We start from the raw sequence: 22,953 nt of genomic DNA on the forward strand, positions 1-22,953 counted from the left end.
CATTCTAATAAATAACAAGTAAATCAACCAAATGCACAACATAAACATTTTCGCTGATAATATGAATATTTAATAAAGAAAAGAAAAATTATGTCTCTCAATAGATACTTTTTCAAAATTATCTATTATATTCACTTCTCTTTTGGATAATTCGCTTTCCATAGAAAGCCTGCCGCCTGTTCCTCTTTCTTCCAATCTCTAGACATCAGGCATACTATTCGGTATGTTACCAATATCTGTCCATTTTCTTTATGCATCTTTGTAAGTAAATTGATTCACCCTTTTGAAGATCCACGCTATTTTTTAAAAACTCAATCAAACAATTTTTTTGACTATCAGGTATAAGAATTCATCTTTTTTTAGCTGGGATATGTTTTTAAATATATTAGTAAACAATTTCTCTTCGAAATTTGTTTGTTCAATTTGAATTGACTGAACATAAATTGATGACATTTGATCTCATCTGTGAAATTTTACAATGGTGCCGGCTTTTGGGAGCAAACTTTTTTAAACGTTTACGTTTAATGAAACGAACGGTTTTCAAGAATAGCATTTTGGAAAACCGCTCGACGTGAATCATTCGTTCCTGAAACGTGTACGTAAAAAGATCACTAGTCAAGCATAAGGTCCGGCATTTGATTTGGATTACTCTTTGCTTGTTAGATATTAGCAGATTTGTAGCATTTATTTTAATTGGAATCGGTTTCAATTTCATGTGTTATTAACATTTTTTCATGAATTGTGATATTATATCATACAATATCTTAACTGTAGGTACTATAATAGGTGCAAAGGCAAGTACCCTCGAATATAACGAAATGCTGTATCTTCAAGCTCAATACCTACTCGAAAGCTATCAATTCGATATCGAGAAAACTCGATGCCACTTTCATTGAACACACATTCATGTCTATTTCCGATTTCTTCATTTTGTTATTCATATAATTAATTGAATTGGACATTCACTGTTTCCTTCATTTGATGTTTGTTCAAATTCCATTATTAAATATGAAAAACTACACAATAATAATTGAGGAAGGTTCCTTTTTGTATTACCTTTTTATGTATGTAGGAATTATGTGACAAACACTCAAAGTAATAGTTGATATTATGGACAAATTTAGGAACAGAAATTTTGCAGTGTTCTGAAACTTTGTTACATTCATTATTTATGAAGCCATCTTTATTTACGTATTGGATTCTGTACGTTTTCATTCTACTCAAACGTAATATATTGATATGTAGATATTTTCAATAAATTAAATTGTTTCAATTTTGTTCCGAAGAATTATATTCATTTGTACTTCACTGTCCTGTGAATATAGAAAGTGACTTCTAGTATCCAGAAAGGTTATTTTTGGAACATACAATTTCTGATAAAACATTATTTTTTCAATGAACATTGTTACGATCTGCTTTTATTCAGTCGTAACTTGTATGAATGATAGGCATAATATGCTAGTGGAATAGAACTAGTCCACAAAAATGATTTTATAACATGATTTTATGGAAACTGATTTTACGAAAAAAAGAAACAAAATTTGAAAAAACAGGTGAAACGATAGTATCAAGAGCAAGTATTTTCATAGGTACCTGATGGCACGAATAATTTCATGGCCAATACTCAAAATAAAAGACTTCGTCATTTTGGTCCAGTTCTTCCAAAATTACGAGCAGTCTTCCAAAGTATCCATGTGCAATTTGACTATCAATGACATTGAAGATAACTGAATTTATAAATTCAATATTATCAAAAGAAATGTTTCCATTTCTTAAATTTTACCAATAGGGAGGAAAGGAACTATATCAATTGAATACTACAAAATATTCAACAATTTTTAATTAATAACATAAGAGATCGTGTTTTCTCCGTTATCCAAGGGAAAATTTCAAATGAATTTTTTGTACTCGTCCCCAAAGAAGAAAGTGTCTAATAATGTTTTCCCAAAATCCTCTACCAAGCTTAAATTTTAAAGTCAAAATATAATTTCAACAGGACGGACCTAACCATATTCACTACACAGTTACTTATATTTTATACGTAGCATTGATAGAGGTTTATTGATTTTTTCGTTTTTATATTTGAATAATATTGCACGCTTTTCCACTTAATGATACATGATTAGATCAATTGAAATCCCCTAATTATGTGAAATATTAAATAAATTTTTTCGAAGCATTCTGAGAGATTTTGAACATAAGGAATACATAAACAACATTAGTTTGTAGATTTGAATCGATTGAATATATTGAAATAATTAGAAGCATAGAAGCATCTAACGAAAATAGCACAATGCTAAGAATGAAATAGGTATTTTCAATTATAATTATGCAATTACTATGTAATCGCTCCTAAGTATTCTTCGATATGACATACGAAAATTGGAAAAAATATGTTTAAGCTGAATTACCTGTGTTGTAATTTCCATCAAGTTCTCATTTTCAGGAAGAAAGAAGACAGAGGAAGAATGTAAAAATATAGATTTTCTAGGGGTATCACATTTCCAATACCTTTCAAGATAAAATTTCATCCTAACATCTACCAGAAAGCTTCTTCATCATCAGCTCCAAGTATCAAAACGAATTTCATCGCAACAATAAATAAAAATCCAAATATATCTCATAAAATACATATCGTTATATAAAGTATTTGTTTACATAAAACTAAAATTTATTTACAATCCCAAAATTGAGGGTTAAAAGATTTCAATTCAGTATAATCCGGATGGTAAATCAGTCACCCTTCCACTGCTGCTTTTACTGATTGAAGTAAATATTGGCAAGCTATCCCTGGTAGATCTACTTTCTTTTCTACTTATGTTGCTGTTATAAACACGACCTGAATATAAACCTGCGTTGTTGTGTCCCCTATTTATCAAAAAAGCCGAAGAAGTACTACTCAATTTTTCTTGTACTCTAGGGAAATAATACGGCACTTCAAACTGATCTTTTAGTGTAGGCAAAAACATTTTTTGCTTCTCTTCAGAATAGCTATTGACCCTACTCCTAAACTGCTTTGGGGGATTTATAAAAACGTGAGATATACTCCTTGAAATAGATGTTGCATTGCCAGAGTCGCTCTTTGTCCTTGAAGCTGTATATTTCGCAGTTCTAGGATCTGCTACAACAATATCTACCATGGTTTCTAGACCATCGTCTATGCGATCTAAACTTTTAGACTTAATTCTGTGATTTTCGAAGTCGTCATAGTTGAAATTGTTTTTTTGACAACTAACAGTAACATGTGTACCAGCAGATGTGATATCACTCGAAAAATCAAAATTTGGAAGACGTCTAGAGGAATTTCCCCTCTTTAGACTACTTGAAGAATCCGTTCTCTTCATTTTAGGCTGTTGGTAAGATGAGTTCATATAAACATTCTCTGCTTCTGTATCAGGTTTCTTATCATCGGGAAATAGCACAGGTTGTGGCCTGTCGATATTACTTATACGCCATCTGTAGTTACTCAATGAAGAATTTGTGTCATCGTCACTAGTATACACGTTTCCAAAGAATAATCCCTTCTTATTGATATTTTCATACTCATACTCTTCATTAGATGGTAAATACAAATGCACTAAACTCTTTGTTTTTCTGGCCTGATCGCCCTTATGATCCTTACTCTCATCGAGAATAGAAAAATCGTCTAGAGTTGGTGGATTTATTTCCAGTTGTATTTTTCCGGCCACTTGGGCTTCCTGTATCTTTTTCCTTTTATGTTCCTTGCTTTTTTGCTCCTTAAGGCAATTTTGCGATTCAGCGTCGTTAATGATATTCTGGAATTCTTCCATCACTTCTTCTATTGTGGTTTCCTCCTCATCGTAGGAAGGTTTGGTTTCTTCTTCCTTCTTTTTGGGAAAGTTGTACTGGAGAGTACAACACTGAGTTCTGTAAAGGTCGTAGCTTGCCTGTTTCTGATCAATGGTATCACCTTCAGGTGAAGAGCTTCTTTCTGAGGAGGATATACCTTCATCGTCGGTTTTGGAAAGGTCTCCTGAAATAGAATTTGAAGTTGATGAAAGTCAGTTAAAAAATATGTTTTCCTTAAGAATTAGGTAATCGACTCAGGTCAATTGCCATTTACTGAGAATCCTAATAATCTTGAAGTTGTCAAATCAACAAATAATTCAATAAGACCATAGATCATCGAAAATGATAAAGATTCTCACCCTTATGGTTGAAGAAATCCTTGTGAAGATTTTCATTCGATCTGAAGGTATTCATTTCAGACTGCAATTCTTTACAACGATCTTTCAAACATTTTTCCAAAGACGTCAAAATTGTTTTCTCTTCTTGCAGTATCTAAAATTTGATTAAGAAAAATAATTAGAAGATAGTAGATCATAGGTTGTCAATCATTAACATTAACTTTGCTAGTCGTTGAAAATACCAGAATGAAATAGGATTTAATTCAGATTGTTCAATACTCACTTGTATTCTTCTCTCTAATAGAAGTATCTTATCTCTGAGGGAATCGTTTTCTTTCTCTGCTGATTCTGCTCGGATAGTGAGGGTCTCGACGTCTATGAATGTTCTCTCCCAATGTTGAAGTTCTTCGAATATTTTGTCGGTGATATCAGAGTTTCCAACAATATTCTGGAAAACATTCATATGATTTTCAAATAACATATCGTAAATAGAAGAAAATAATCAACCTAATCTAACCTACTGCTTCCTCAGCTCACCTAATCTAAAATCTAATAAGTGAATGAAAAAAATTAATTTTTCGGCAACCGTCCGGGAAGTGAGTACTTCCCGGACGTAATAGTAATTTACGTAACAAGTCCGGAAAATAGGGTTTTTTTGGACGAATAGACAAAATTCCAGGACGAGCGTAAGCGAGTCCTGGAAGTCTGTGAGTCCAAAAAAACCATTTTCGGGCGTGTTGCGTACAATATTTTTTCTGCAACCATGTAAAATAACACTATCGCTGCTGCTTTCAATATTTTATTGCGATTGCGATCAAAAAACATGCAAATTTTTGACAACTAATTTCATATGAACTGTCAGCCGTTATCTCGGTTGCTATGGATTCTATGATTCTTTTCCGGCCTAGTCCGGGAAGTACGTACTTTCCGGACTAGACCGGGAAATGCTACTTTCTCAGAGAAAAAGCGTCCGGGAAGTGAGCACTTCCCGGACGGTTGCCGAAAAATTACTATTTTGATGATAAGGCTGAATTTCAGTTTTATTTGTTGAATCTAATGTTACATTAAAATATTTATTTTGACATAGGAATGAGCGGATACCGTTTGTTTATTTTTTACAGAAGTGGGAATTTAAATATGTGTTTTTCATGATTGTGAACAGAAGGGCTGAAAAACTCAATTATAAGGATTTTCATCATGTAGTGAGTTGCACTGAGATGAAAAAATATCTTACATATACACAAATCTGCATACGATCTATTCTCAATTTCGTCAATATATTCAAAATATGTTGCTAGTTATGGAATTAATGAGTTTTGAGATTGTTTTGTAAATATTTATGTATAATCCTAATCAACTTATAGCATTTTAAAGGTTTAGCTAATGCTGAAATAAACTGCTCCACATGAGTTAGGGATATTGACTTAAATTGCAAAAAATATATAGTTTAAATGAGATTTTTGTGATGAAAATTCATATTGATATTATTTAAAGTTGCAGGAAATGAAATTAATTTTAGTCTGTACGTCTGCAGCGTATACAGGGTGGTTAAGAAAAATCTAGTAAAATAACGAAATTTTATTCTCTGAGAATTCAAGCATTTTAAGACTATCAATACAATGCATGAACTCCACGGGCATCAATAACAGCTTGACATCTTCTTTGCATAGTACACACGAGGTTGTTAAACATTTCTTGAGGAATTTGGTTCCATAAACGGGGCTGAAGCTATCTCAGATCATTTAAGGTTTCTGGGGTAGGTTGATGATTTTATCTAATCTTCTTTGGAGCATATCCCATGCATGTTCTATGCAATTCAAATCTGGTGAGTGCGGAGGTATTGGTAAATGTGGAATACCAAGCTGCTCGCGCGCATTTTCAACTATGGCTGCACGGTGCGGTCTAGCGTTATCGTCTAGAAATTGAAGTTTCATCAATAGCAGCGTGAAAATTTGGCACAACATTGTCAATGACATGCTCCCTATAGTGTAAGGCGGTCATATTTCCAGGACAAATATGTAGATCTGTGCGCCCGTTGACATAGCGGACATAGCGGCGATTACGGGGTATGCGTGGGATTGCCCATACCCTTATTCTTCGAGAATCTGAAAATCGTCCATATCTGGATTCATCAGTGAAAAAGACACTACGCCAATGATCGTTCGGATTGATATGTTGCCTTGCCCATTCCAGTCTTTGACGCTTATGGTTACGTCTTAATGGAACCTAGATTCACCTCTCTCAAACGTCGTCTGATGGTTTCGATGGAAACTTGTACCCCATCTGCATTTTGAAGAGTATTCCGTAGCATTCTACACGTAGATGTAGGGTTTATTCTCGCCAAAACAGTGATGAAACGATCCTGATCAGGTGTTGTTTTTCATCGCCCACCAAGCCTTGGTCTTTCCAACACGGAACCTGTCTGCCTGAACCTATTCCAAAGTCGTGATATCACACTTTGGCTGACTTGGAACCTTTCCGCTACAACAACCTGAATTAGGCCACCCTGTAGCATTCCGATAGCCCTGTTAGCCTCAGCGTTTGTTAATTTACGTCTTGGCATTTTCAGAAAACTCGTTTCAAATAAAAGCCGCCGTTGGTAAACTGACTCCATTTCAAAATAAGAACATTCATGAAACAAATGATGCAAAAAACCAAACTTGACCAAACAGATTGACGAAATGTCTCATACTGATTTTTATTGGATCGATTCAAGTTGTTATTGAGTTTTAAATGATTTCACAGCGATTTTCTCGGAGATTACATACTTTTCAAAACGATTGAATACGATATTCCTAACTCTTGTGGAGGAGTTTATACGAGTAAATTCATAAAACGTATTTATGAATAGGTTTAAGAGTCGTGCTTTTGAATTAGCAAAAACGTAACCTTCAGGAAGGCAGCTTCTAACTGATCCGTTACAAAACATCACGTTAGGTCGTCCGAAAGTACAAGTTTTTACATATTTCTTTGTTAGTATCTCGCTGTTGGGCACTCGGAATTCTTGCTCAAATTTGAGACAATAAATGAATAATATCTATAAATTGAGCCTTATGCGGTGTTTGAGATACGCAAAAAAATTGAAAAAATCAGATTTAGGAAAAGAAAACTTATGAATTTTGCACATCGCGAAAACACGTTGTCTGATTACCTTCTAGCGCAATATATCTTATTCAACAAAGCATCGGGGGTTTCTTAGCTGTATGAGAAGTTTCGATTGATGTTGTCTATTGTTTTATAGTTGAGAATCTCAAACTGTGTTGATATTTCTGTTCAGAGTGCAATTCATCATGAATCATTTAACGCTAGAAGAGCGTAACTAAGAGGATATTGCTACTGAAGCGTGAAGTGTTGAAAAATACGCCCAAACGTCAATACGTCGCCGTTCCCAACTTGTTGGCCTTTGTCTTTCCCCTACGTGGAATATTTCACAATAGGATCTTGATTTACGTGCATATAAAATACATCTCGTGTAATAATTGAAGCCAAATGATCATCGTTCACGTCGAATTTTTTTTTTTTTTTTTTGATAGGGCTTATTTGAAACTGGCCGGAGTTGAGTTTTCACGGAAAGAATTCTGTTTAGTGATGAAGCTCAGTTCTGGTTGAATAGCTCCATCAATAAACAAAATTGCCGTATATACCCTGTATACAATCTTTTAAGAGGCCACCTCAATAGTACAAATTTCCATTAGGGTTCAATCTCGTAGTCAATTTATTCGATGATTAATCAAGTGAAACATTTTCTGGACAAGTTTTGGTCTGAAAGTGTTAGTATTCGAATTGCCAGTTTTGACTATTTACTTTTGAAGATAGTGGCTAGTAGGGTAAAAATTGTTCACATTTTTGAGAAGAAAGATGGAACATTCTACTTTTTTCGTCGTTCGCCGTAGCAAAACTCATCGAATCACGTCAGTGAAATTATCGCAAACCCACCTGTGGTTGTTACACTTTCATGTCATTATTATCATGATGCTTATAAAAGTATGCGAGCAGCATGACTCAAGTAGGCTTCTGAAGTCACGAACAGTTAAATTCCTACTTACTGATGGAACATGACTATTCAACTCATAAATCATGATCTCTGTATGGATATCGTGACTGTCAGATGCTGTATGTTTTTATAAAATAACATTAAGTTCCCTGAGAGAAATGTTTATTTAGTTTCAATACAGAGTAATGGCACGATGAGAACGGTAATGACCTATGATCAAGCAGTGTGTATCGAATGACTACCTTCTAGTGGACGGAAGTAGCTTTTCCGTAACATTAAGCAGAATTACGATCATGTTTATTTTCCGGTTGAAAACGGACACTTTATGTAGCGTAGCTCATCTTCAATTCCTTGGGGTATTGAAACAATTTCTGAATAGTTGAAATTGCATAAAAAAGCGAAGAGTAACATGAAGATCCCACCATATAAAGGAGCCTGGTTACGAACATGTTTACATTACCCCCTTAGCTAATTTCAATATAACGTGTGCTTTTTTTCGAGATATTAAACTTTAAGTTGGCATAACTGTTCGAGATGGCGACTGATTTAACAGCTGTCAAGATTTATTGTCAGTTTGGTTTGGCAATTCATCATGAATAGACTCACGCCTGAATAACGCTTGCAAACAGTGCAATTTAATTTCGAAAATAATGGTTCTGTGCGGAATACGTATCCCGCACTACGTCCATTTTATTTTGTTTAGCGATGAAGCGCACTTCTGGTTGAATGGCTACGTCAACAAACAAAACTGCCGCATTTGGAGTGAAGCTAATCCTCAAGTGTATGTCGAAACACCGTTACATCCAGAAAAACTGGCTGTTTGGTGCGCTTTATGGGCTGGTGGAATCATTGGTCCGTACTTCTTCAAAAATGATGATGGCCAGAACGTTACAGTAAATGGTGATCGGTATTTTCATTCCTGAATTTAACAACCATGATGTCCAGGAGCTGTTGTTCCAACAAGACGGCGCAACATGTCACACAGCTCGTGCTACAATCTATTTATTGAAAGACACGTTTGGTGACCTGTGAATTTGCCTCCAAGATCTTGTGATTTAACACCGCTAGACTACTTTCTGTGGGGCTATGTAAAGTCATTGGTCTATGACGATCAGCCACAAACCCTTGACCATTTGGAAGACAACATTTGCCGTGTTATTGCCGATATACGGCCACAAATGTTGGAAAAAGTCATCGAAAATTGGACGTCCACATTGGACTACATCCGAGCCGGCCGTGGCGGTCATATGCCAGAAATCATATTTAAAATTTAATGCCACAAGATTATCTTGCGGATAAATAAAATTCAAGTCAATCGAATAATCCATCGTTGTTTTATTGGAATTTAAAGTTCTATAGCTCTTAAAAAAAACACCATTTATTATTCAACTCACCTTTTTCATTGATGCTAAATCGAATCCAGCCTGATCGAGTTCTGCCTGTATATAAAGTCTTTTCTGAGACGAAGGTGCTGAAGCTAAGAACGAATTGATAAACTTCATTCCAGCAACCAACAATTCACCTTGTGCTCCTGTTGAATTCAGTATACCGACCAAGAATCGAAATCTTACTGGTTCACCAAATCTCAGTCTCAAAGTAGATAAGGCTTCTGAAACTGCAGAGTGGCCGTTGAAAGATTCTTCACAAACTTTGGCCAATAACTATAAAGGGAAACATTCGATGATAAATTTCTGCAGAAAACACTAATCTAAAATATAATTGTGAAGAAAAGGTTTAGACAATTGAGTTTTAATAGTAGTAGTAGGAGATGAATGTTTTCATCAAGGATTTGATGGACCGAGCACAAGTAAATATCAAAGATTCTGCCCTTCCATATCTACTCCATTGAGCTGTTTGTAATTTGTATTTCATCTTGATGAACTCGTATCTTGGTCCTTTTATTTTTCTATTAAAATACTCAAAAAACTTCAATTTTCAGTTTAACGTTCTGTTATATTTCTGAAAATTTTATTCGTACATGAAAACAAAAATATCCAGGTTGACAAGCAAGTACTTGAACAATTTCCTTTAAACGGAGCAATTGGCCTTAAATGAAATCTGAATCACGATCTCAAACTAAACAAATCCTGTGACATTAGCGATTATTTTCATTTGATTATTTCCCTCATTGTAAAATGCCTCAATTAGACGCAGACTTATTTCGAAAAGATATAAGTGAGTGAAGTACCTACAAGAATTAAATAATTCAAGAACTCGTCAATAAACTTGGAAGCTAAAATGACGACCTTCTTGTTTACGTTCAACGTGGGTTTCAACAAAAGTTGTCATCATCACAAACTACAGATTCTTGGATGAAAAATTTTTTTAATCATTAAAATTTCGTTTATCGACAATAGAGGTTTTCATTTTGGCATTATTATTATTATTGTCATAAGTTTGACCGAAATATTATGACAAACAAGCATTACTTTTAAGGTCGAGTGGTGTGAATTGAATTTAAGAACTAAAATTTCAATTCAACTTCCACATAAATACAAGGTGACAATATGCAAAATCTTCATGAATTAATTTTGGAATAAATTGGTCGTATGCATAACCAATGAATCTTATTTGTGAGTAACATTAGAAAAAGTCCAATTTCGAATCTTGGATTGACTATTTCATTAGTTAAGGGAAATTCATTTTGAATCGAAAATAAAATGACAGTTGTGTGTAGATATCTTTTAAATTTGGTTCTATCAATGAAATAACGAAAACATTGTCGTTACACTGAACCTATGAATTCAAATGTATTAAACGTGAAATTGTCATAATGAATAATGCCCCACAAAAGTTGGGGAAGTTTAGACATTTTGGGACTATTTCAAAAGTTTCCTTTTTTTCACCAATTTTTTGAATATGAGTAATATATGTCTTCTCAGTCTTTTGTGCACATTCCTTTATGAGTTTTATGACTATAAAACCCATAAAGGAATGTGCGAAAAAGGTGGAAATTTATTTTTAGTATTTGTCGTACAAAATCAGTTCGCTCAAAAAATTTAAAAAATAAAGTTCAGTAAAGAGTATGGCTTCTTCGAACATCAACGTTTGACAATGCCTTTGCATATTTTCGATAGAATTGTTAAAGTAGCCTTGATCCATTTCTCGCCAGAGTTCCAGTAAAAGCCATTTGAGTTGTTGGAGTGTATCTGGAGCTGGTTGATGAGAATCCAAAGCTCTTTGTATCGTAGCTGATCCCAAGCATGTTCATTGTAATTAAGGACATCCTACCTAAGAGGCAAAGCTAAATGCGGATAACAATGGATTTCTCGAACATCATCGATAATTCGTGCTCTAAAAGTGCTCTAAAGCTCTCTACGTGTGGATACGGTCAGAAACCGATCTTGTGCATGAGTGGAAGATATTCGCCGTCCACTTCTTAGTTTTTCACGTTTCCAGTTTCGATATCGATGGACCACTCGGAAAACTATGCTTTCACTAACTTGGAAGACATTCTCAAAATCTCTCTGATTACGTCCTGCCTAGATCATACCAAAGTCTATATCTGCGCCAAGTTTAAGTCTAGGCATGAGTGCAAAAAATTTTCAGATTTTGAATAAAAGTTGATTGTAAGAAGGGAAAACAATAACTGGTCCAAAAGTTTTGAAAACACAAGCGATAATAGCTTGCCTGCAACTGAAAAAGTTTCATTTCTCATAAATGAGCATTTGCTGGACAAGAATCGGAAACTTTCAAAAAGGTTACGAAATTTTTGAACTTCTTCAACTTTTCTGCTTTCCGGTTTAATGAATAATAATTTCAAAATACAACTTAAGACAGCTTCTTAGACTGATGTTTTTCAAATTATTTTACATTCAACTATTTGACGAGCACATTTCATCACAATATTTCTATAGTTTGATTCAATTCATAATGAATTTCATAATAAATAACATGAATTGTTATATTACGTAATGAAAAAGTTTCATCTAAATCTGAATATAAACTAATAATCAACTAACCTGAAGTGCCAATATCCTCGATTTGTTCACATTGCTCATAATGCAGATAGCAAGGGTAAACAATCCAGCAGAGGACGAAGTCAGTCTTCTGGTAGCATCTGAATATCTGTTGCAGCAACTGGATAGGCATTGCAAACATGACAATTCATCTAACAAGGCACGCCTCTGGATGGTTGGAGGTACTTTTCCAGTAGTGTGATTCGAGCCCGAAAAGGCTTGAGGATTTGTGGATTGGCTGAGCTGCACTGCTCTTAACAAGTCCAACAGAAGATTTATACCATCAAGAGGTTCTGACACAAATTCTTGTGTGAAACTGTAAACAAATTAATTTAAAGTTGATTATTTCTTAGCCTGTTCATATAATGAAATAGTCTCAATAAACTGAAAATTAAATCAGTGTTACAGCATGAGATATCTGGAGAAATATTCGACAGAAGAAGACAAAAACATAAGGACAAGCGAAATATACCTCACACAAATGTTGCTGATTCAACAGATAGGGGGTGAAAACATTCAACATATCTGAACTTCCTATTGTGTCCTTATCAATGATTACAACGTATAACGAATTGAAGAAAGAAATTGATCATTCAAAAAATACTGATGACATAACTTGAAACATCACTCTTGACAGACAAACCTCTTTATCTAGTGTACAAATGAAAACAATCTTTAACATATAAACATGTTCAGATTTTATATAACTTTGGTGTTAGATAGAACAAGCTTCGTTTTTGAGATACAGGGTGTTGAAAATTGAAAGAAATATCAGTTTTTCACTTATAACTCTAGTATTATTACCTTCTTCGTTTCAATTTTTAGGTATTGCCGTCTAGATAATATTATGGTCCGAATTATGTAATTGCCTCCTGCCAAAATTATCCAGTGGCGTCGATAAAGGTGTGAAATGATTCTTTCCATATCGAAAATGTGCCACTGCCTATCACCGAGATAATTATTGCATTTTTGTAATCAACAGAGTTTCACTGAAAAAACTTTTTTTTTATGGAATGTACCGTTTTCAAATATAAAGCAAAAAATATCCAAGAAACTCTACAAAAATTAAGTTTTCAAATTTGCCTATTAGTGGAGGATGAAAGTACAAAAATTAGAGCGTAGTTTTTTATAACACTTTCAGATAGCATTTAATTGGACATTTCAGTAAGAACATTCATAACATTCAAATGAAAAAATAAATTAATTTTAGAGTGTTTGATAAATGTCCTTTCTGAAATGTTCAATTCAATTCCATCTAAATGTGTTGTAATGAACTAATTTTTGTACTTCATTTATTTATTTTTGTGAATATTGTTTGCTTTGTACTGGGTGGACAAAGCGAGGTAAGCGGCTATATCTCAGGATCCACCCATAGAGATTTGCGGTAAAAATGTTTACCAGTAGAAAATTCTATCATTTCATTCGAAATTTCGGAGAAAATGAACAAAACAATGACCTTTGGACTAAGCGCCCCTATCGGAAACAGCTAAAACAAATTTATCATGAGTATATTTTTTCCTTAATCAACAAGATATTATCTTTCGAACGAGATTTGCTCAAAAATGTTGAGACAAACTGAAGTTACAGACATTTCAATCAGTCAGATTTCTCCCTTTCCTCTACCCTTATTAAATGTCGTAAAATCGAAAGTGAAAATTTAAAAAGACACATAATTCTCCAAGGATTACAGTGATGACTTTTTTTTCAACTTGATATGAAACATTTAGGAGTGAATTGTATTTCTCTACTTGACATTAGCTATTACACCCCTAGCGGTAGAGGAATGAACTTCAAAACAATTTCCAGTGTGTTTTCTTGTACACTTTAGTGGTAAAATTTTTTACCACAAGTCTCTACGATGAGGGAATCCTGAAATATAGCCGCTTACCTCGCTCATTTGCTCACCCTTTTTTTGTGATGCTTTGTTGAGTTTAAAAATGATATAATTTTCTTGGGAAAAACGCAGTCGTGTAGGTTTTCAATAGAAAAAGGATCATCTCACCCCTATATCTACGCCTCTGGATAATTTGGGCAGGAGACAATAACCTTATTCAATACATTACTTCATCTGGACTTCAATACCTAAAAATTGGAACAAAGAATGCAATAATATTAAAGTTATAAGTAATAAACTGATTTTTTTGCAAACTTTAACATTTATAATATTTATAACTCTACATGTTCATATGATTATTTTGCATGAAAAGGACAAAGTTATTGAACTAAAATCTAGAACACCCTGTATAACACTTTCCTTGAAATCATCCCCGACAAACGGAAAGACTGTTTCAATCGATTATAGCTTTAAATCTTCAGAGTTGTTTCAATGAGATGTGGAGGGTACATCGACACTTCGACGGTAACTTCAACTTTGGTAGTATACAGAATTTCCACTGTGAACTTGAAAAACTACATACTTCTGCATATACGTTATTTCGAATGATTAGTTGTTTTGATGGTATGAGGATCAGTTTTCAGGAAGATTATATACTCTTTCAAGTATCCAAAGTTTCATCAATTTTATTGACTTCATCAGAGCAAGCTGATAAATGTTAACTATGCCGTCCGAACATCTCTAAAGGGACAAGCCAAAATTTCTTGAACAATTAATTATAAAATAAAGCATATTTATTAAGGTTAGTTCGAATCTTCGAGAGTAATATTCTATTTTTCAGTAATAGGTTTGTATACATGAAAGGAATAATCTATTTTTGTACGTATTTCGCCAATGACCAATGTTTGATATGTAATACTTTCTGTTTCAGCTTGCCTCATTGATATTTAATCAATAAATATTGAATGATTTCATTCGATTTCAAATTAAGAATCGAAACAATAATGAAAACTTCAAACATACAAAAATAATACCAAACAGTACTTGAAGTTATTAACTGGGTTGAAAATCGATTTGGTTTATTCGGAAAATCAAGATACTCCTATGTTTTTTATAATTATTGAAAAGAACGTAGTCTACACATTTCATATTTTCGAATGTCAAAACATCATGTCAGTTTTTCCTCGGAAATTTTATATTGATGTAAAACGTAAAATACAATCTCCAGCGGTCTTTTGATTGCAAACATATACAAGTGCACTCTAATTGATTAAATATATATTCAGAATTCGACTGTTTGCAAGTTTGAGTGCTCAAACCGGTAAGATTACGTATTTCTTTATTATATTTTTTCTAATGATGCCAATTAATTTCAGATCGAAATGGCTTGTGCTCCTTGTGGCGATGCTCCACCATGTCTTCCGGTGATAGCCGACACTATGCCGAAGACAGTGGTCAACCCATGTCAACCTCATCAATGTAACGGTCCAGATTGTTGTAACGTATGTGTGCCTATGGTTACTCCAGCTGTAGCTGTTCTTCCGGCTCCGCGGAAGACATGCAAATACATTCAACCACCAAGACCAAAGTCATATGCACCTGAAAGGACTTACATAGCTCCAATAGCAAGAATGGAGGATAACACCATATATAGAAAGTCCTATCTACCGAACGAAGGATGCAGACCTTGCGCTATTATGCCTGAGAATAATTTATGCGTTGGGGAAGGAAAGATATCCGACAATACAGTGCATAAGATGTCTTTTTTGCCACACTGTCAGAAACCTCCTACTCCAATTATACCGTGTTCTCACAAGCTCCTTGGCGAGGGGCCGATGCAGGATTTGACCACTCAGAAGCATGATTACGTTCCCAAACCATTTTCGAAACCTTGTTTGATTATACCTCCCTTAAGCTTGTATGGAAGCGACTGTCCCTTGAGTGACAAAACTGTTAATCGTTTATCCTACATGCCAGTCGATCCATGTAAGGTTAAAGTTTCGCCTATATATCCCATCGATGGTCTGGAGAAACCGAACGGAAGAATGAGCGACAAAACTGTCCATAGCATGTCCTTCCAAGCATGGCAGCCATCGGAACCCATTCCGACTCCATGGGCGCTGAAGGCTCCGTACCAACCACCAGTCCAGAGAATGGAAGATAATACCGTGAACCGTATGAGTTACGTTCCCCCAGGACAGTACGTGGAATGTGCTCCAGACGATCCCGATTGCGTGGAGTGTCCAGATCCGTGCAACGAGCAGGATCCGAACCACTTCAGGAAAAATCCTAGCTGTAGAGCGGCGTGCTGTTGTCCTAGAGCGGCATGCTAGACTTGTACTCAATTTTTATAATGGCTGGGGAGTGGTATTCCGTTTTACTAGTTCTTTCTACACTGTCATATTTGTAGAAATTGTCGAATTGTTTTTGGATGACGATTTTTTCTATGAATACATATACCGATAATATGATTGCTTCATTTATTCTCCTTATTTCCATAATTGAAGTAACAAGTTATGAATGCGGTAAAAGAAGAAAAAACTCAAATCAACTATCATAATGTAAAAATTAATCTATGAGCGTATTCATGAAACTAGAATGATAAAATTTCAACTATTATTTTGTGTTTGAATGTTGAATTCAGATGTTCAAAATTTTGTTCTCATTTTCTTATAAACACATGTTCATAGCTTTATTCAATAAGTGATAAAGTGTATCTACAGATCACTTGTATTTTTGCTTTCGAATGTAGGTAACTTAAAAAACAGAACTGATTTTAGTGATTTTGAATTGCTAGAAATCGAATGTTCCTGAGTGACGCAATGACGATGATACCTTCAGTATCAATAAGATCAATAAATGTATACGAAATATGTAACAATGGTTAGTTTAATTTAACTTCAATTTATTGCATACAATTCATCGATATTCAAATCAAGAATAATTCTCATACGAATATTTCAATGATAATTTTGTGTTCGGAGCAATTTCTAGATTAATTGAAACCTTCAATTCATATAATACGAAAAAATATCAAATATTTGAGATGGATATAAATCTTCAGAACGGGTTCTCATTTCCTAATATCATAAACCAAACCATTTCCATCTCAATTCTTTTTGATGCTTTATATCATCCACATCACCACTCATTCAGTCTTGCAGAAGACTTCCATTATCGTCAATTAAACGACTTGTTATTAGGACAGGCCTATTGCAGATTCCACAACCCTTAATTTTTTTTGTTCCGCTACTTTTTGAGTTAGTTTAATATATTATTTATTCTCATCGAGTGTACAAGGTGTCCCAAATTCGATGATCAATGAAAGTATCTCGAGAACTATAAGACTAATGAACTAATGAACTAATGAAAATCTTCAAATATCTTGATTCGTTCTCAAGTCACAAGGCGTTTCTGAAAAGTGACTGTTTCAAATATATCGATTTAGAGATATAGAGCAAAGTTGGTCTTTCTTAAATGGGACACCGTATATTTTTCAACGCAGCTTTTTGTTCGCAAATTTATCGTAATACATCCCGTTATCGTTTTTTCTAAAATGTTATCCGTTTCAAAAATATTGATTTTTTGACTTCATTATTTTGATGGTACATCTCATACACATATTAATACTTTTCATATATTCCGAGATTTAATTCAATTTGTGTTTTTCAGTAATTTTTCTTATCTATATCTTACGCATAACACATCATAGAAATTAATAACCGTCTAAGTGATATAGAGGAGATTTGACATGATAACTTTCAAGCAGCACTAGACTCTGTGACTTAAAAAATGGGTAAATGAACATTTGAATAACTCTTTTGCCATCATATAATACGTGAAAAAAATTTGCATATCAGCCAAAGTTCTATCACTTATTACCTGAATATACCTCTCAGTAAATGCCTCAGTTCGATCAGTGATCAGTCTCATTTCTGTAGAATCTTTTCACAATCACTGCAGAATTTTTCGAATTCTTCGAGGCAATTCCTTATGAATCATTGATTATATTGTGAATTATTTTTTTTATATATATTTAGATGCTTTTCTTACCTTTTTTTGCATGGTTGTTTACATCCCCTATCACTGAGAACCTCTGAACTATCATATTTGAATTTGATCATCATCATTTGATCATGAATCATTGAGTACATAGTTCTGGGTTGGTGGTGTCATGTATAAAAATAATAATTTTAAATAAATAAATATTACGTTCGAGAGTTACCGTGTTAAAGAGCAGTCGATCCTACAGAAGAATAGAATAGAATTTGACCACTAGAATTGAATCCATATGATTTTCAGTTGGCCTCAAACTTCGAAATATACCAACGTGTATTAATTAGACATATAACTTCTTGATATATAGCATTTTGAGTGAAGCAAATTTTCTTAGTTCGAAAAAGTTATCTGTTAATAAAGCATTGTCTTTTGGCGAAACAAATATTGTTGAGGCCAAAGCATGGCTTCATAAACATTATTGGTACTCTCCACTAAGAAAATAAACCCTTGCTAAGTTTAAACGAGGTGAGAGGAGCATCGAGTGGATGCACCAAAGAGGCTGTTATCGACAAAACATCAAAAAAGTCTACAAAATTATTTTGTTTTAGCGTAAAGTAAATTTATTTACAAAAAAAAAACAAAAGCTTCATCCTATCTTCTGATGGAATAACAATATTCGTTAATTGTAAACTTCAAATGAACTTGAATCACCAGAGCCAGAAGAGTACATGAATGAATGAACCGAAACAATATGATAATCAATTTGGAATTCCCTTCAGTCTTAGATTGGAGTAAAACTTGTGTTATTATGAAACAGTATCAAATAGATAGCAAAACTTCTCATAGATAATTCAGAATGGGCTTCATTACTGGAAAGAGAGTCAACTTACTCAGATGACATGAAATTTTCACCATGCATTATTCACTAATGGGTCCATTGTCTATGTACTTTTATACGGTATCTTTCCCTTCATATGTGATAGGTGAAAAAGATAGCACACAGGAGGTTTACAGCTTATGCGATATTTTAAAGGTACCATATTTTTAAATAACTTAATTTTTTTGAATTGGAATAAAAGGAACATTTCGTGGATGAATATTTGGTTATGCGAAAGCTCTGTTAAAAGTGGGTGCCGTGTGAGCTCACAATCGACCAAAAACTATATCGAATTGATGATTCTGAGCAGTGGTTGGAGCTATTCTATCAAGCGCGGTTCCAGGGGGAGGGGGTCTAGGGGGTCATGACCCCCCCCCCAAATTGAACCACCTAACACTAAAATGCATTTCAAGCAGTCAATGTACGAAATGGCCCCTCAAAAACTTAAAGCCCATAACGGCGACCCCCCCCCAAAATTCAAGGCTAGGACCGCCCTTGTAATCCTATCGTAATCAAACCAAATTCTGGCGATTGGATTGCAACTGACTTCAAATCTTGAAAAGACTAGTGCATGCGCATACCAATCAATCATTCCTAATTCTAGCAAAGTAGCAGCGGTCAACAGACTATCCGAGGAAAGATTAGCTGTAGAGAAGTAATGAAGTGATTTGCTAAGTTCAAAGAGTCAGCTAGCAAGGACTATCTTGAAGAGGGGAAAACCATCAACAGTGAATATTTCCTATATAGCGTTCCTGCGAAGCGATTGAAAAAAATCGCCTGTTTCATCAGGACAATGCACCATGTAGCAAATCAATGAAAACGATGGTAAAATTGCATGAATTGAATTTCGAATTGTTCCCGCATCCACTATATTCTACAGATCTGGTGCACAGTGACTTTTTGTCTTCCCAGATCTCAAAAGAAATTTAGTGCCAATAAAGAGGTAATCGCCGTTTTGAGGCTAAAAACAATTGGTTTCATAAAAATTGCTTCGAAGAATTGTATTACTGCCATAATCATTGTGTCGCTATACTAAAAAAATAATTTCAAATTTTATCAAAAAAATTTTTCTATTTTAGCCTACGAACTTTTCAGCCCAAATGTTAGAGTTATCTGAGACGATCGCTCAAAAAACCAGATTCCAAGTACCTCTAGCAATCACAATAAGCGCAAACAGTTATATCCAGTTAATAATACAAGGTGGAGGTTATTGCCTCAGTGAGAAATTTTAATTCTGATTCCCCGAAATTCTGGATCTGATTATGAACCTGTACTCATATTCCACGCGATTAAATGTTGACAGACAGCATTTCCTGTTTCAGAATGAATGGAGTGCTTAATTACAATACTCCTGAAATGCGGAGATGGCCGTTTGAATTAATCTGCATAAATTAACTAGTTGTTTTTGACTTGGATTTCACATCGGAAATATAACTTCCAGATTGCTGTTATATTGGGAGATTAGTTCGAGATTTTCTCGCCATTATTCGATTGCTAGTCTCGTATCCTGTTAGGTTAGTTGGTACTTTAGGAATGGTATTTCAGGCCGAGTGTTTGCAATGCGGAAATTACGCAGGTGTCAATTTTGGTTCTTCTATCCCTCAGTTGCAGGTGTTTATACCAAGTGTGAAGTTAAAGGTTGTACCCCAGGACAGAGGTCTATTCTTCAACAATTACCAAGAAAAAATGTCACACATTGAGCGAGAAATTCAGAAATGGTTTTCAGTTTTAAATATCTCGGTGGCGTATAATACCATTTTTTTTAGTAACAAGAGATAATTATGCTTTCCAATGCTGAACATATAATTTTTAATTGCATGTCAATAAATGCGCAATAACCACCTTCTGAAACCCACCAAATTTCATTTGAAATCCTCTTCCTTTTTCAAATCAATAAAAAATTAGTCAGTTTTTAAGAAGAACTAAGTATATATAAGTATAAGTATACTTATCTCGGAATATTTGCTATTGCATTTGCTATCAAAAATTATATGGCAAAGTGTAATAATTTTTTCATTCAAAATCAACCCTTTAAGTCCGTAGCACTTATTAACTGAAGACTTGGTATTTTTTTTGGCTCAAAGTGTGTCTTAATTATGTTTTCGTGTTTACAGTAGACTTAGAAGTATTCAGCTGAAGTTGAAACAACCATACCCTAATCCGCAGAATTTAAGTAACGTTTCGACAAAGTTATCATCATCTTCAGAAATTTGAGTTTCTTTCATCGAAAGCTTGTAGAATATTCTCTGGATAAGAGTGTGTATATTCCACAGTCCAGTTAACCCAATGAAACGTCTGTGCTGTGGGATGATTCTGTCAAGTTATCCAATACGGGGACACTGTGCTATTCGGACTTTCATCGATGTTCTGCTCATAACTTCTAAACTAATATGTATGGAGTTTTCTACCAAAATGTTAATTTTCAATGTTGCAGAGCATTAAATTCTTTATGATTCTGTATTTCTAAACTTCTTATTGAACCTAATATCAACCGAAATACAGCCGAAAAATTATTAATTTTGGATGCTTAGGTCTGTCATACCCTGTTCCCAAAACCAATGTTTATAATTTTTACTGTAACACTGTTTGCTGATTACCGTTTAGCTGAACAGGAGATATGTTTGGCAACGTTACAAAATTTCGACGGTAATCATTAGAAAATCAAGAATTTCGGTTTTCTAGTGTAATGTTTTGTGATTTTGTTGTGCCAAAGTTAAAATAAATTATAAATTATTATTATGAGTAACATTGAATGATAAACCATGATCTGAATATTCTGAATTCATATTTTAAATTTTGAATTTTCTAACAGAATTTTCACAAACACACAGGGCCAATTGCACCATTCAAAATTTTGTTGTGCCAAAGTCAAAATAAATTATGAATTATTATTATGAGTAACATTAAATGATAAACCATGATCTGAATATTCTGAATTCATATTTTAAATTTTGAATTTTCTAACAGAACTAAACACAAACACACAGGGCCAATTGCACCATTCAAAAAATAAACATTGTTTCCATAATTAATGTTTAGTATTAATCGATGTTTATAATTCCTACCGATTGCACCGTTTGATAATTACCTATGTTTAACTAATCAGGAGATATGTTTGGCAATATTGCAAAATCTCGATGGTCATCATAGAGAAATCAGGAATTTCAATTTTCTAGTACCTAAGTATCATTTTTTCTGCTCTTGTGGTGGCAAAGTTAACATAAATTATAAAATTTCATTATAAATTGCCATTGAATGATAATTCACAATCTGAATCCATATTTCAATTTTAAATTTTATCACAAAACCAAACACAGAAATACACAATGTGACACAATCAGGTTATGTCAATAGAGAAATAATGTATATGGTTAGGTCATAAGTTATATGTTTCGTCGTTTCAAGTTGCGCAGAATACTCTTTGAAACAAATCGGGAAAATAAATGTCCAAATTTTCCTGTTTAGTGTAACCGGCAATTAGGACACATTAAACGTCATTTGAAAGATGTTGGAAGAGAAATCAGAAAGTAATCAATGTTTGAATTTTTGATCAATGTTTAGGCATACGGTGTAACTGGCCAACAATGTGACTCAATCAGGTTATGTCCATAGAGAAATAATGTCTGGTTATGTCAATAAGTCATATACGTTTTGCAGTTTTGATGAGTTGCGCAGAACCCTGTTCAAAACTAATCGGGAAGATAAACTTCCTCCTGTTTAGTGTAAACACTGATTATGCCACATAAAACGTCATTTGAAAGATGTTTCAAGGGAAATCAGAAAATAGTCAACGTTTAAATTTTTAATCAATGTTCAGACAAATTATGCAACTGGCCAAAGTGTCGATGGTTCAAAACGAAATAAAAATATTCCCCTAAATCACACGTGCAAATACCCGGAAAGTTTCACTTCGAAAACAAAATAGATTGTCGTATATTGAGCGAATCTAATGTTAATTATAACCATGGGAATTCATAGTTATTCAGAGGAAATCGTTTAAAGTCATGGGAAATTTTGGGAAGTCATGGAAGGTCATAAGAAGTTCTTCAATGTCTTTCCAAAATGGGAAGTCATTGTACAAATTTGGGGTAACTTTTTCGCTCTTCCAATTCGCTCTCAAGCCAATCTGCCACCGGGAAAGA

At 34.1% G+C, this 22,953-nt stretch overlaps 2 protein-coding genes across 4 annotated transcripts in view; one reads left to right on the top strand and one right to left on the bottom strand.

Moving 5' to 3' along the window:
* Positions 1 to 1,825: 1,825 nt before the first annotated feature.
* LOC123682869 overlaps positions 1,826 to 22,953 on the bottom strand; it is a 149,405-nt gene continuing 128,277 nt past the window's right edge. For all 3 annotated transcript variants that reach the window (XM_045621673.1, XM_045621672.1, XM_045621674.1), the window contains 5 exons: positions 12,105 to 12,417; positions 9,537 to 9,803; positions 4,432 to 4,596; positions 4,170 to 4,302; positions 1,826 to 3,994 (listed from right to left, as the gene is read on the bottom strand). In XM_045621673.1, coding sequence (XP_045477629.1) covers positions 2,712 to 3,994; positions 4,170 to 4,302; positions 4,432 to 4,596; positions 9,537 to 9,803; positions 12,105 to 12,417 — 2,161 coding nt within the window. In that variant the 3' untranslated portion in view covers positions 1,826 to 2,711. The remainder of the gene's footprint in view (positions 3,995 to 4,169; positions 4,303 to 4,431; positions 4,597 to 9,536; positions 9,804 to 12,104; positions 12,418 to 22,953) is intronic.
* Positions 15,076 to 16,406, top strand: LOC123682871 (stabilizer of axonemal microtubules 2). Its single transcript, XM_045621679.1, has 2 exons — positions 15,076 to 15,256; positions 15,312 to 16,406. The coding sequence occupies exon 2, from the start codon at positions 15,318 to 15,320 to the stop codon at positions 16,266 to 16,268; it is 951 nt and encodes a 316-aa protein (XP_045477635.1). The 5' UTR covers positions 15,076 to 15,256; positions 15,312 to 15,317; the 3' UTR covers positions 16,269 to 16,406.

The sequence above is a fragment of the Harmonia axyridis genome, chromosome 6 (assembly GCF_914767665.1).
Source record: "Harmonia axyridis chromosome 6, icHarAxyr1.1, whole genome shotgun sequence".
Taxonomy (NCBI): domain Eukaryota; kingdom Metazoa; phylum Arthropoda; class Insecta; order Coleoptera; family Coccinellidae; genus Harmonia; species Harmonia axyridis.

What these genes read in the sequence shown, in the direction of transcription:
- LOC123682871 (XM_045621679.1), top strand. Translation starts at nt 15,318, where the DNA reads ATGGCTTGTGCTCCTTGTGGCGATGCTCCACCATGTCTTCCGGTGATA.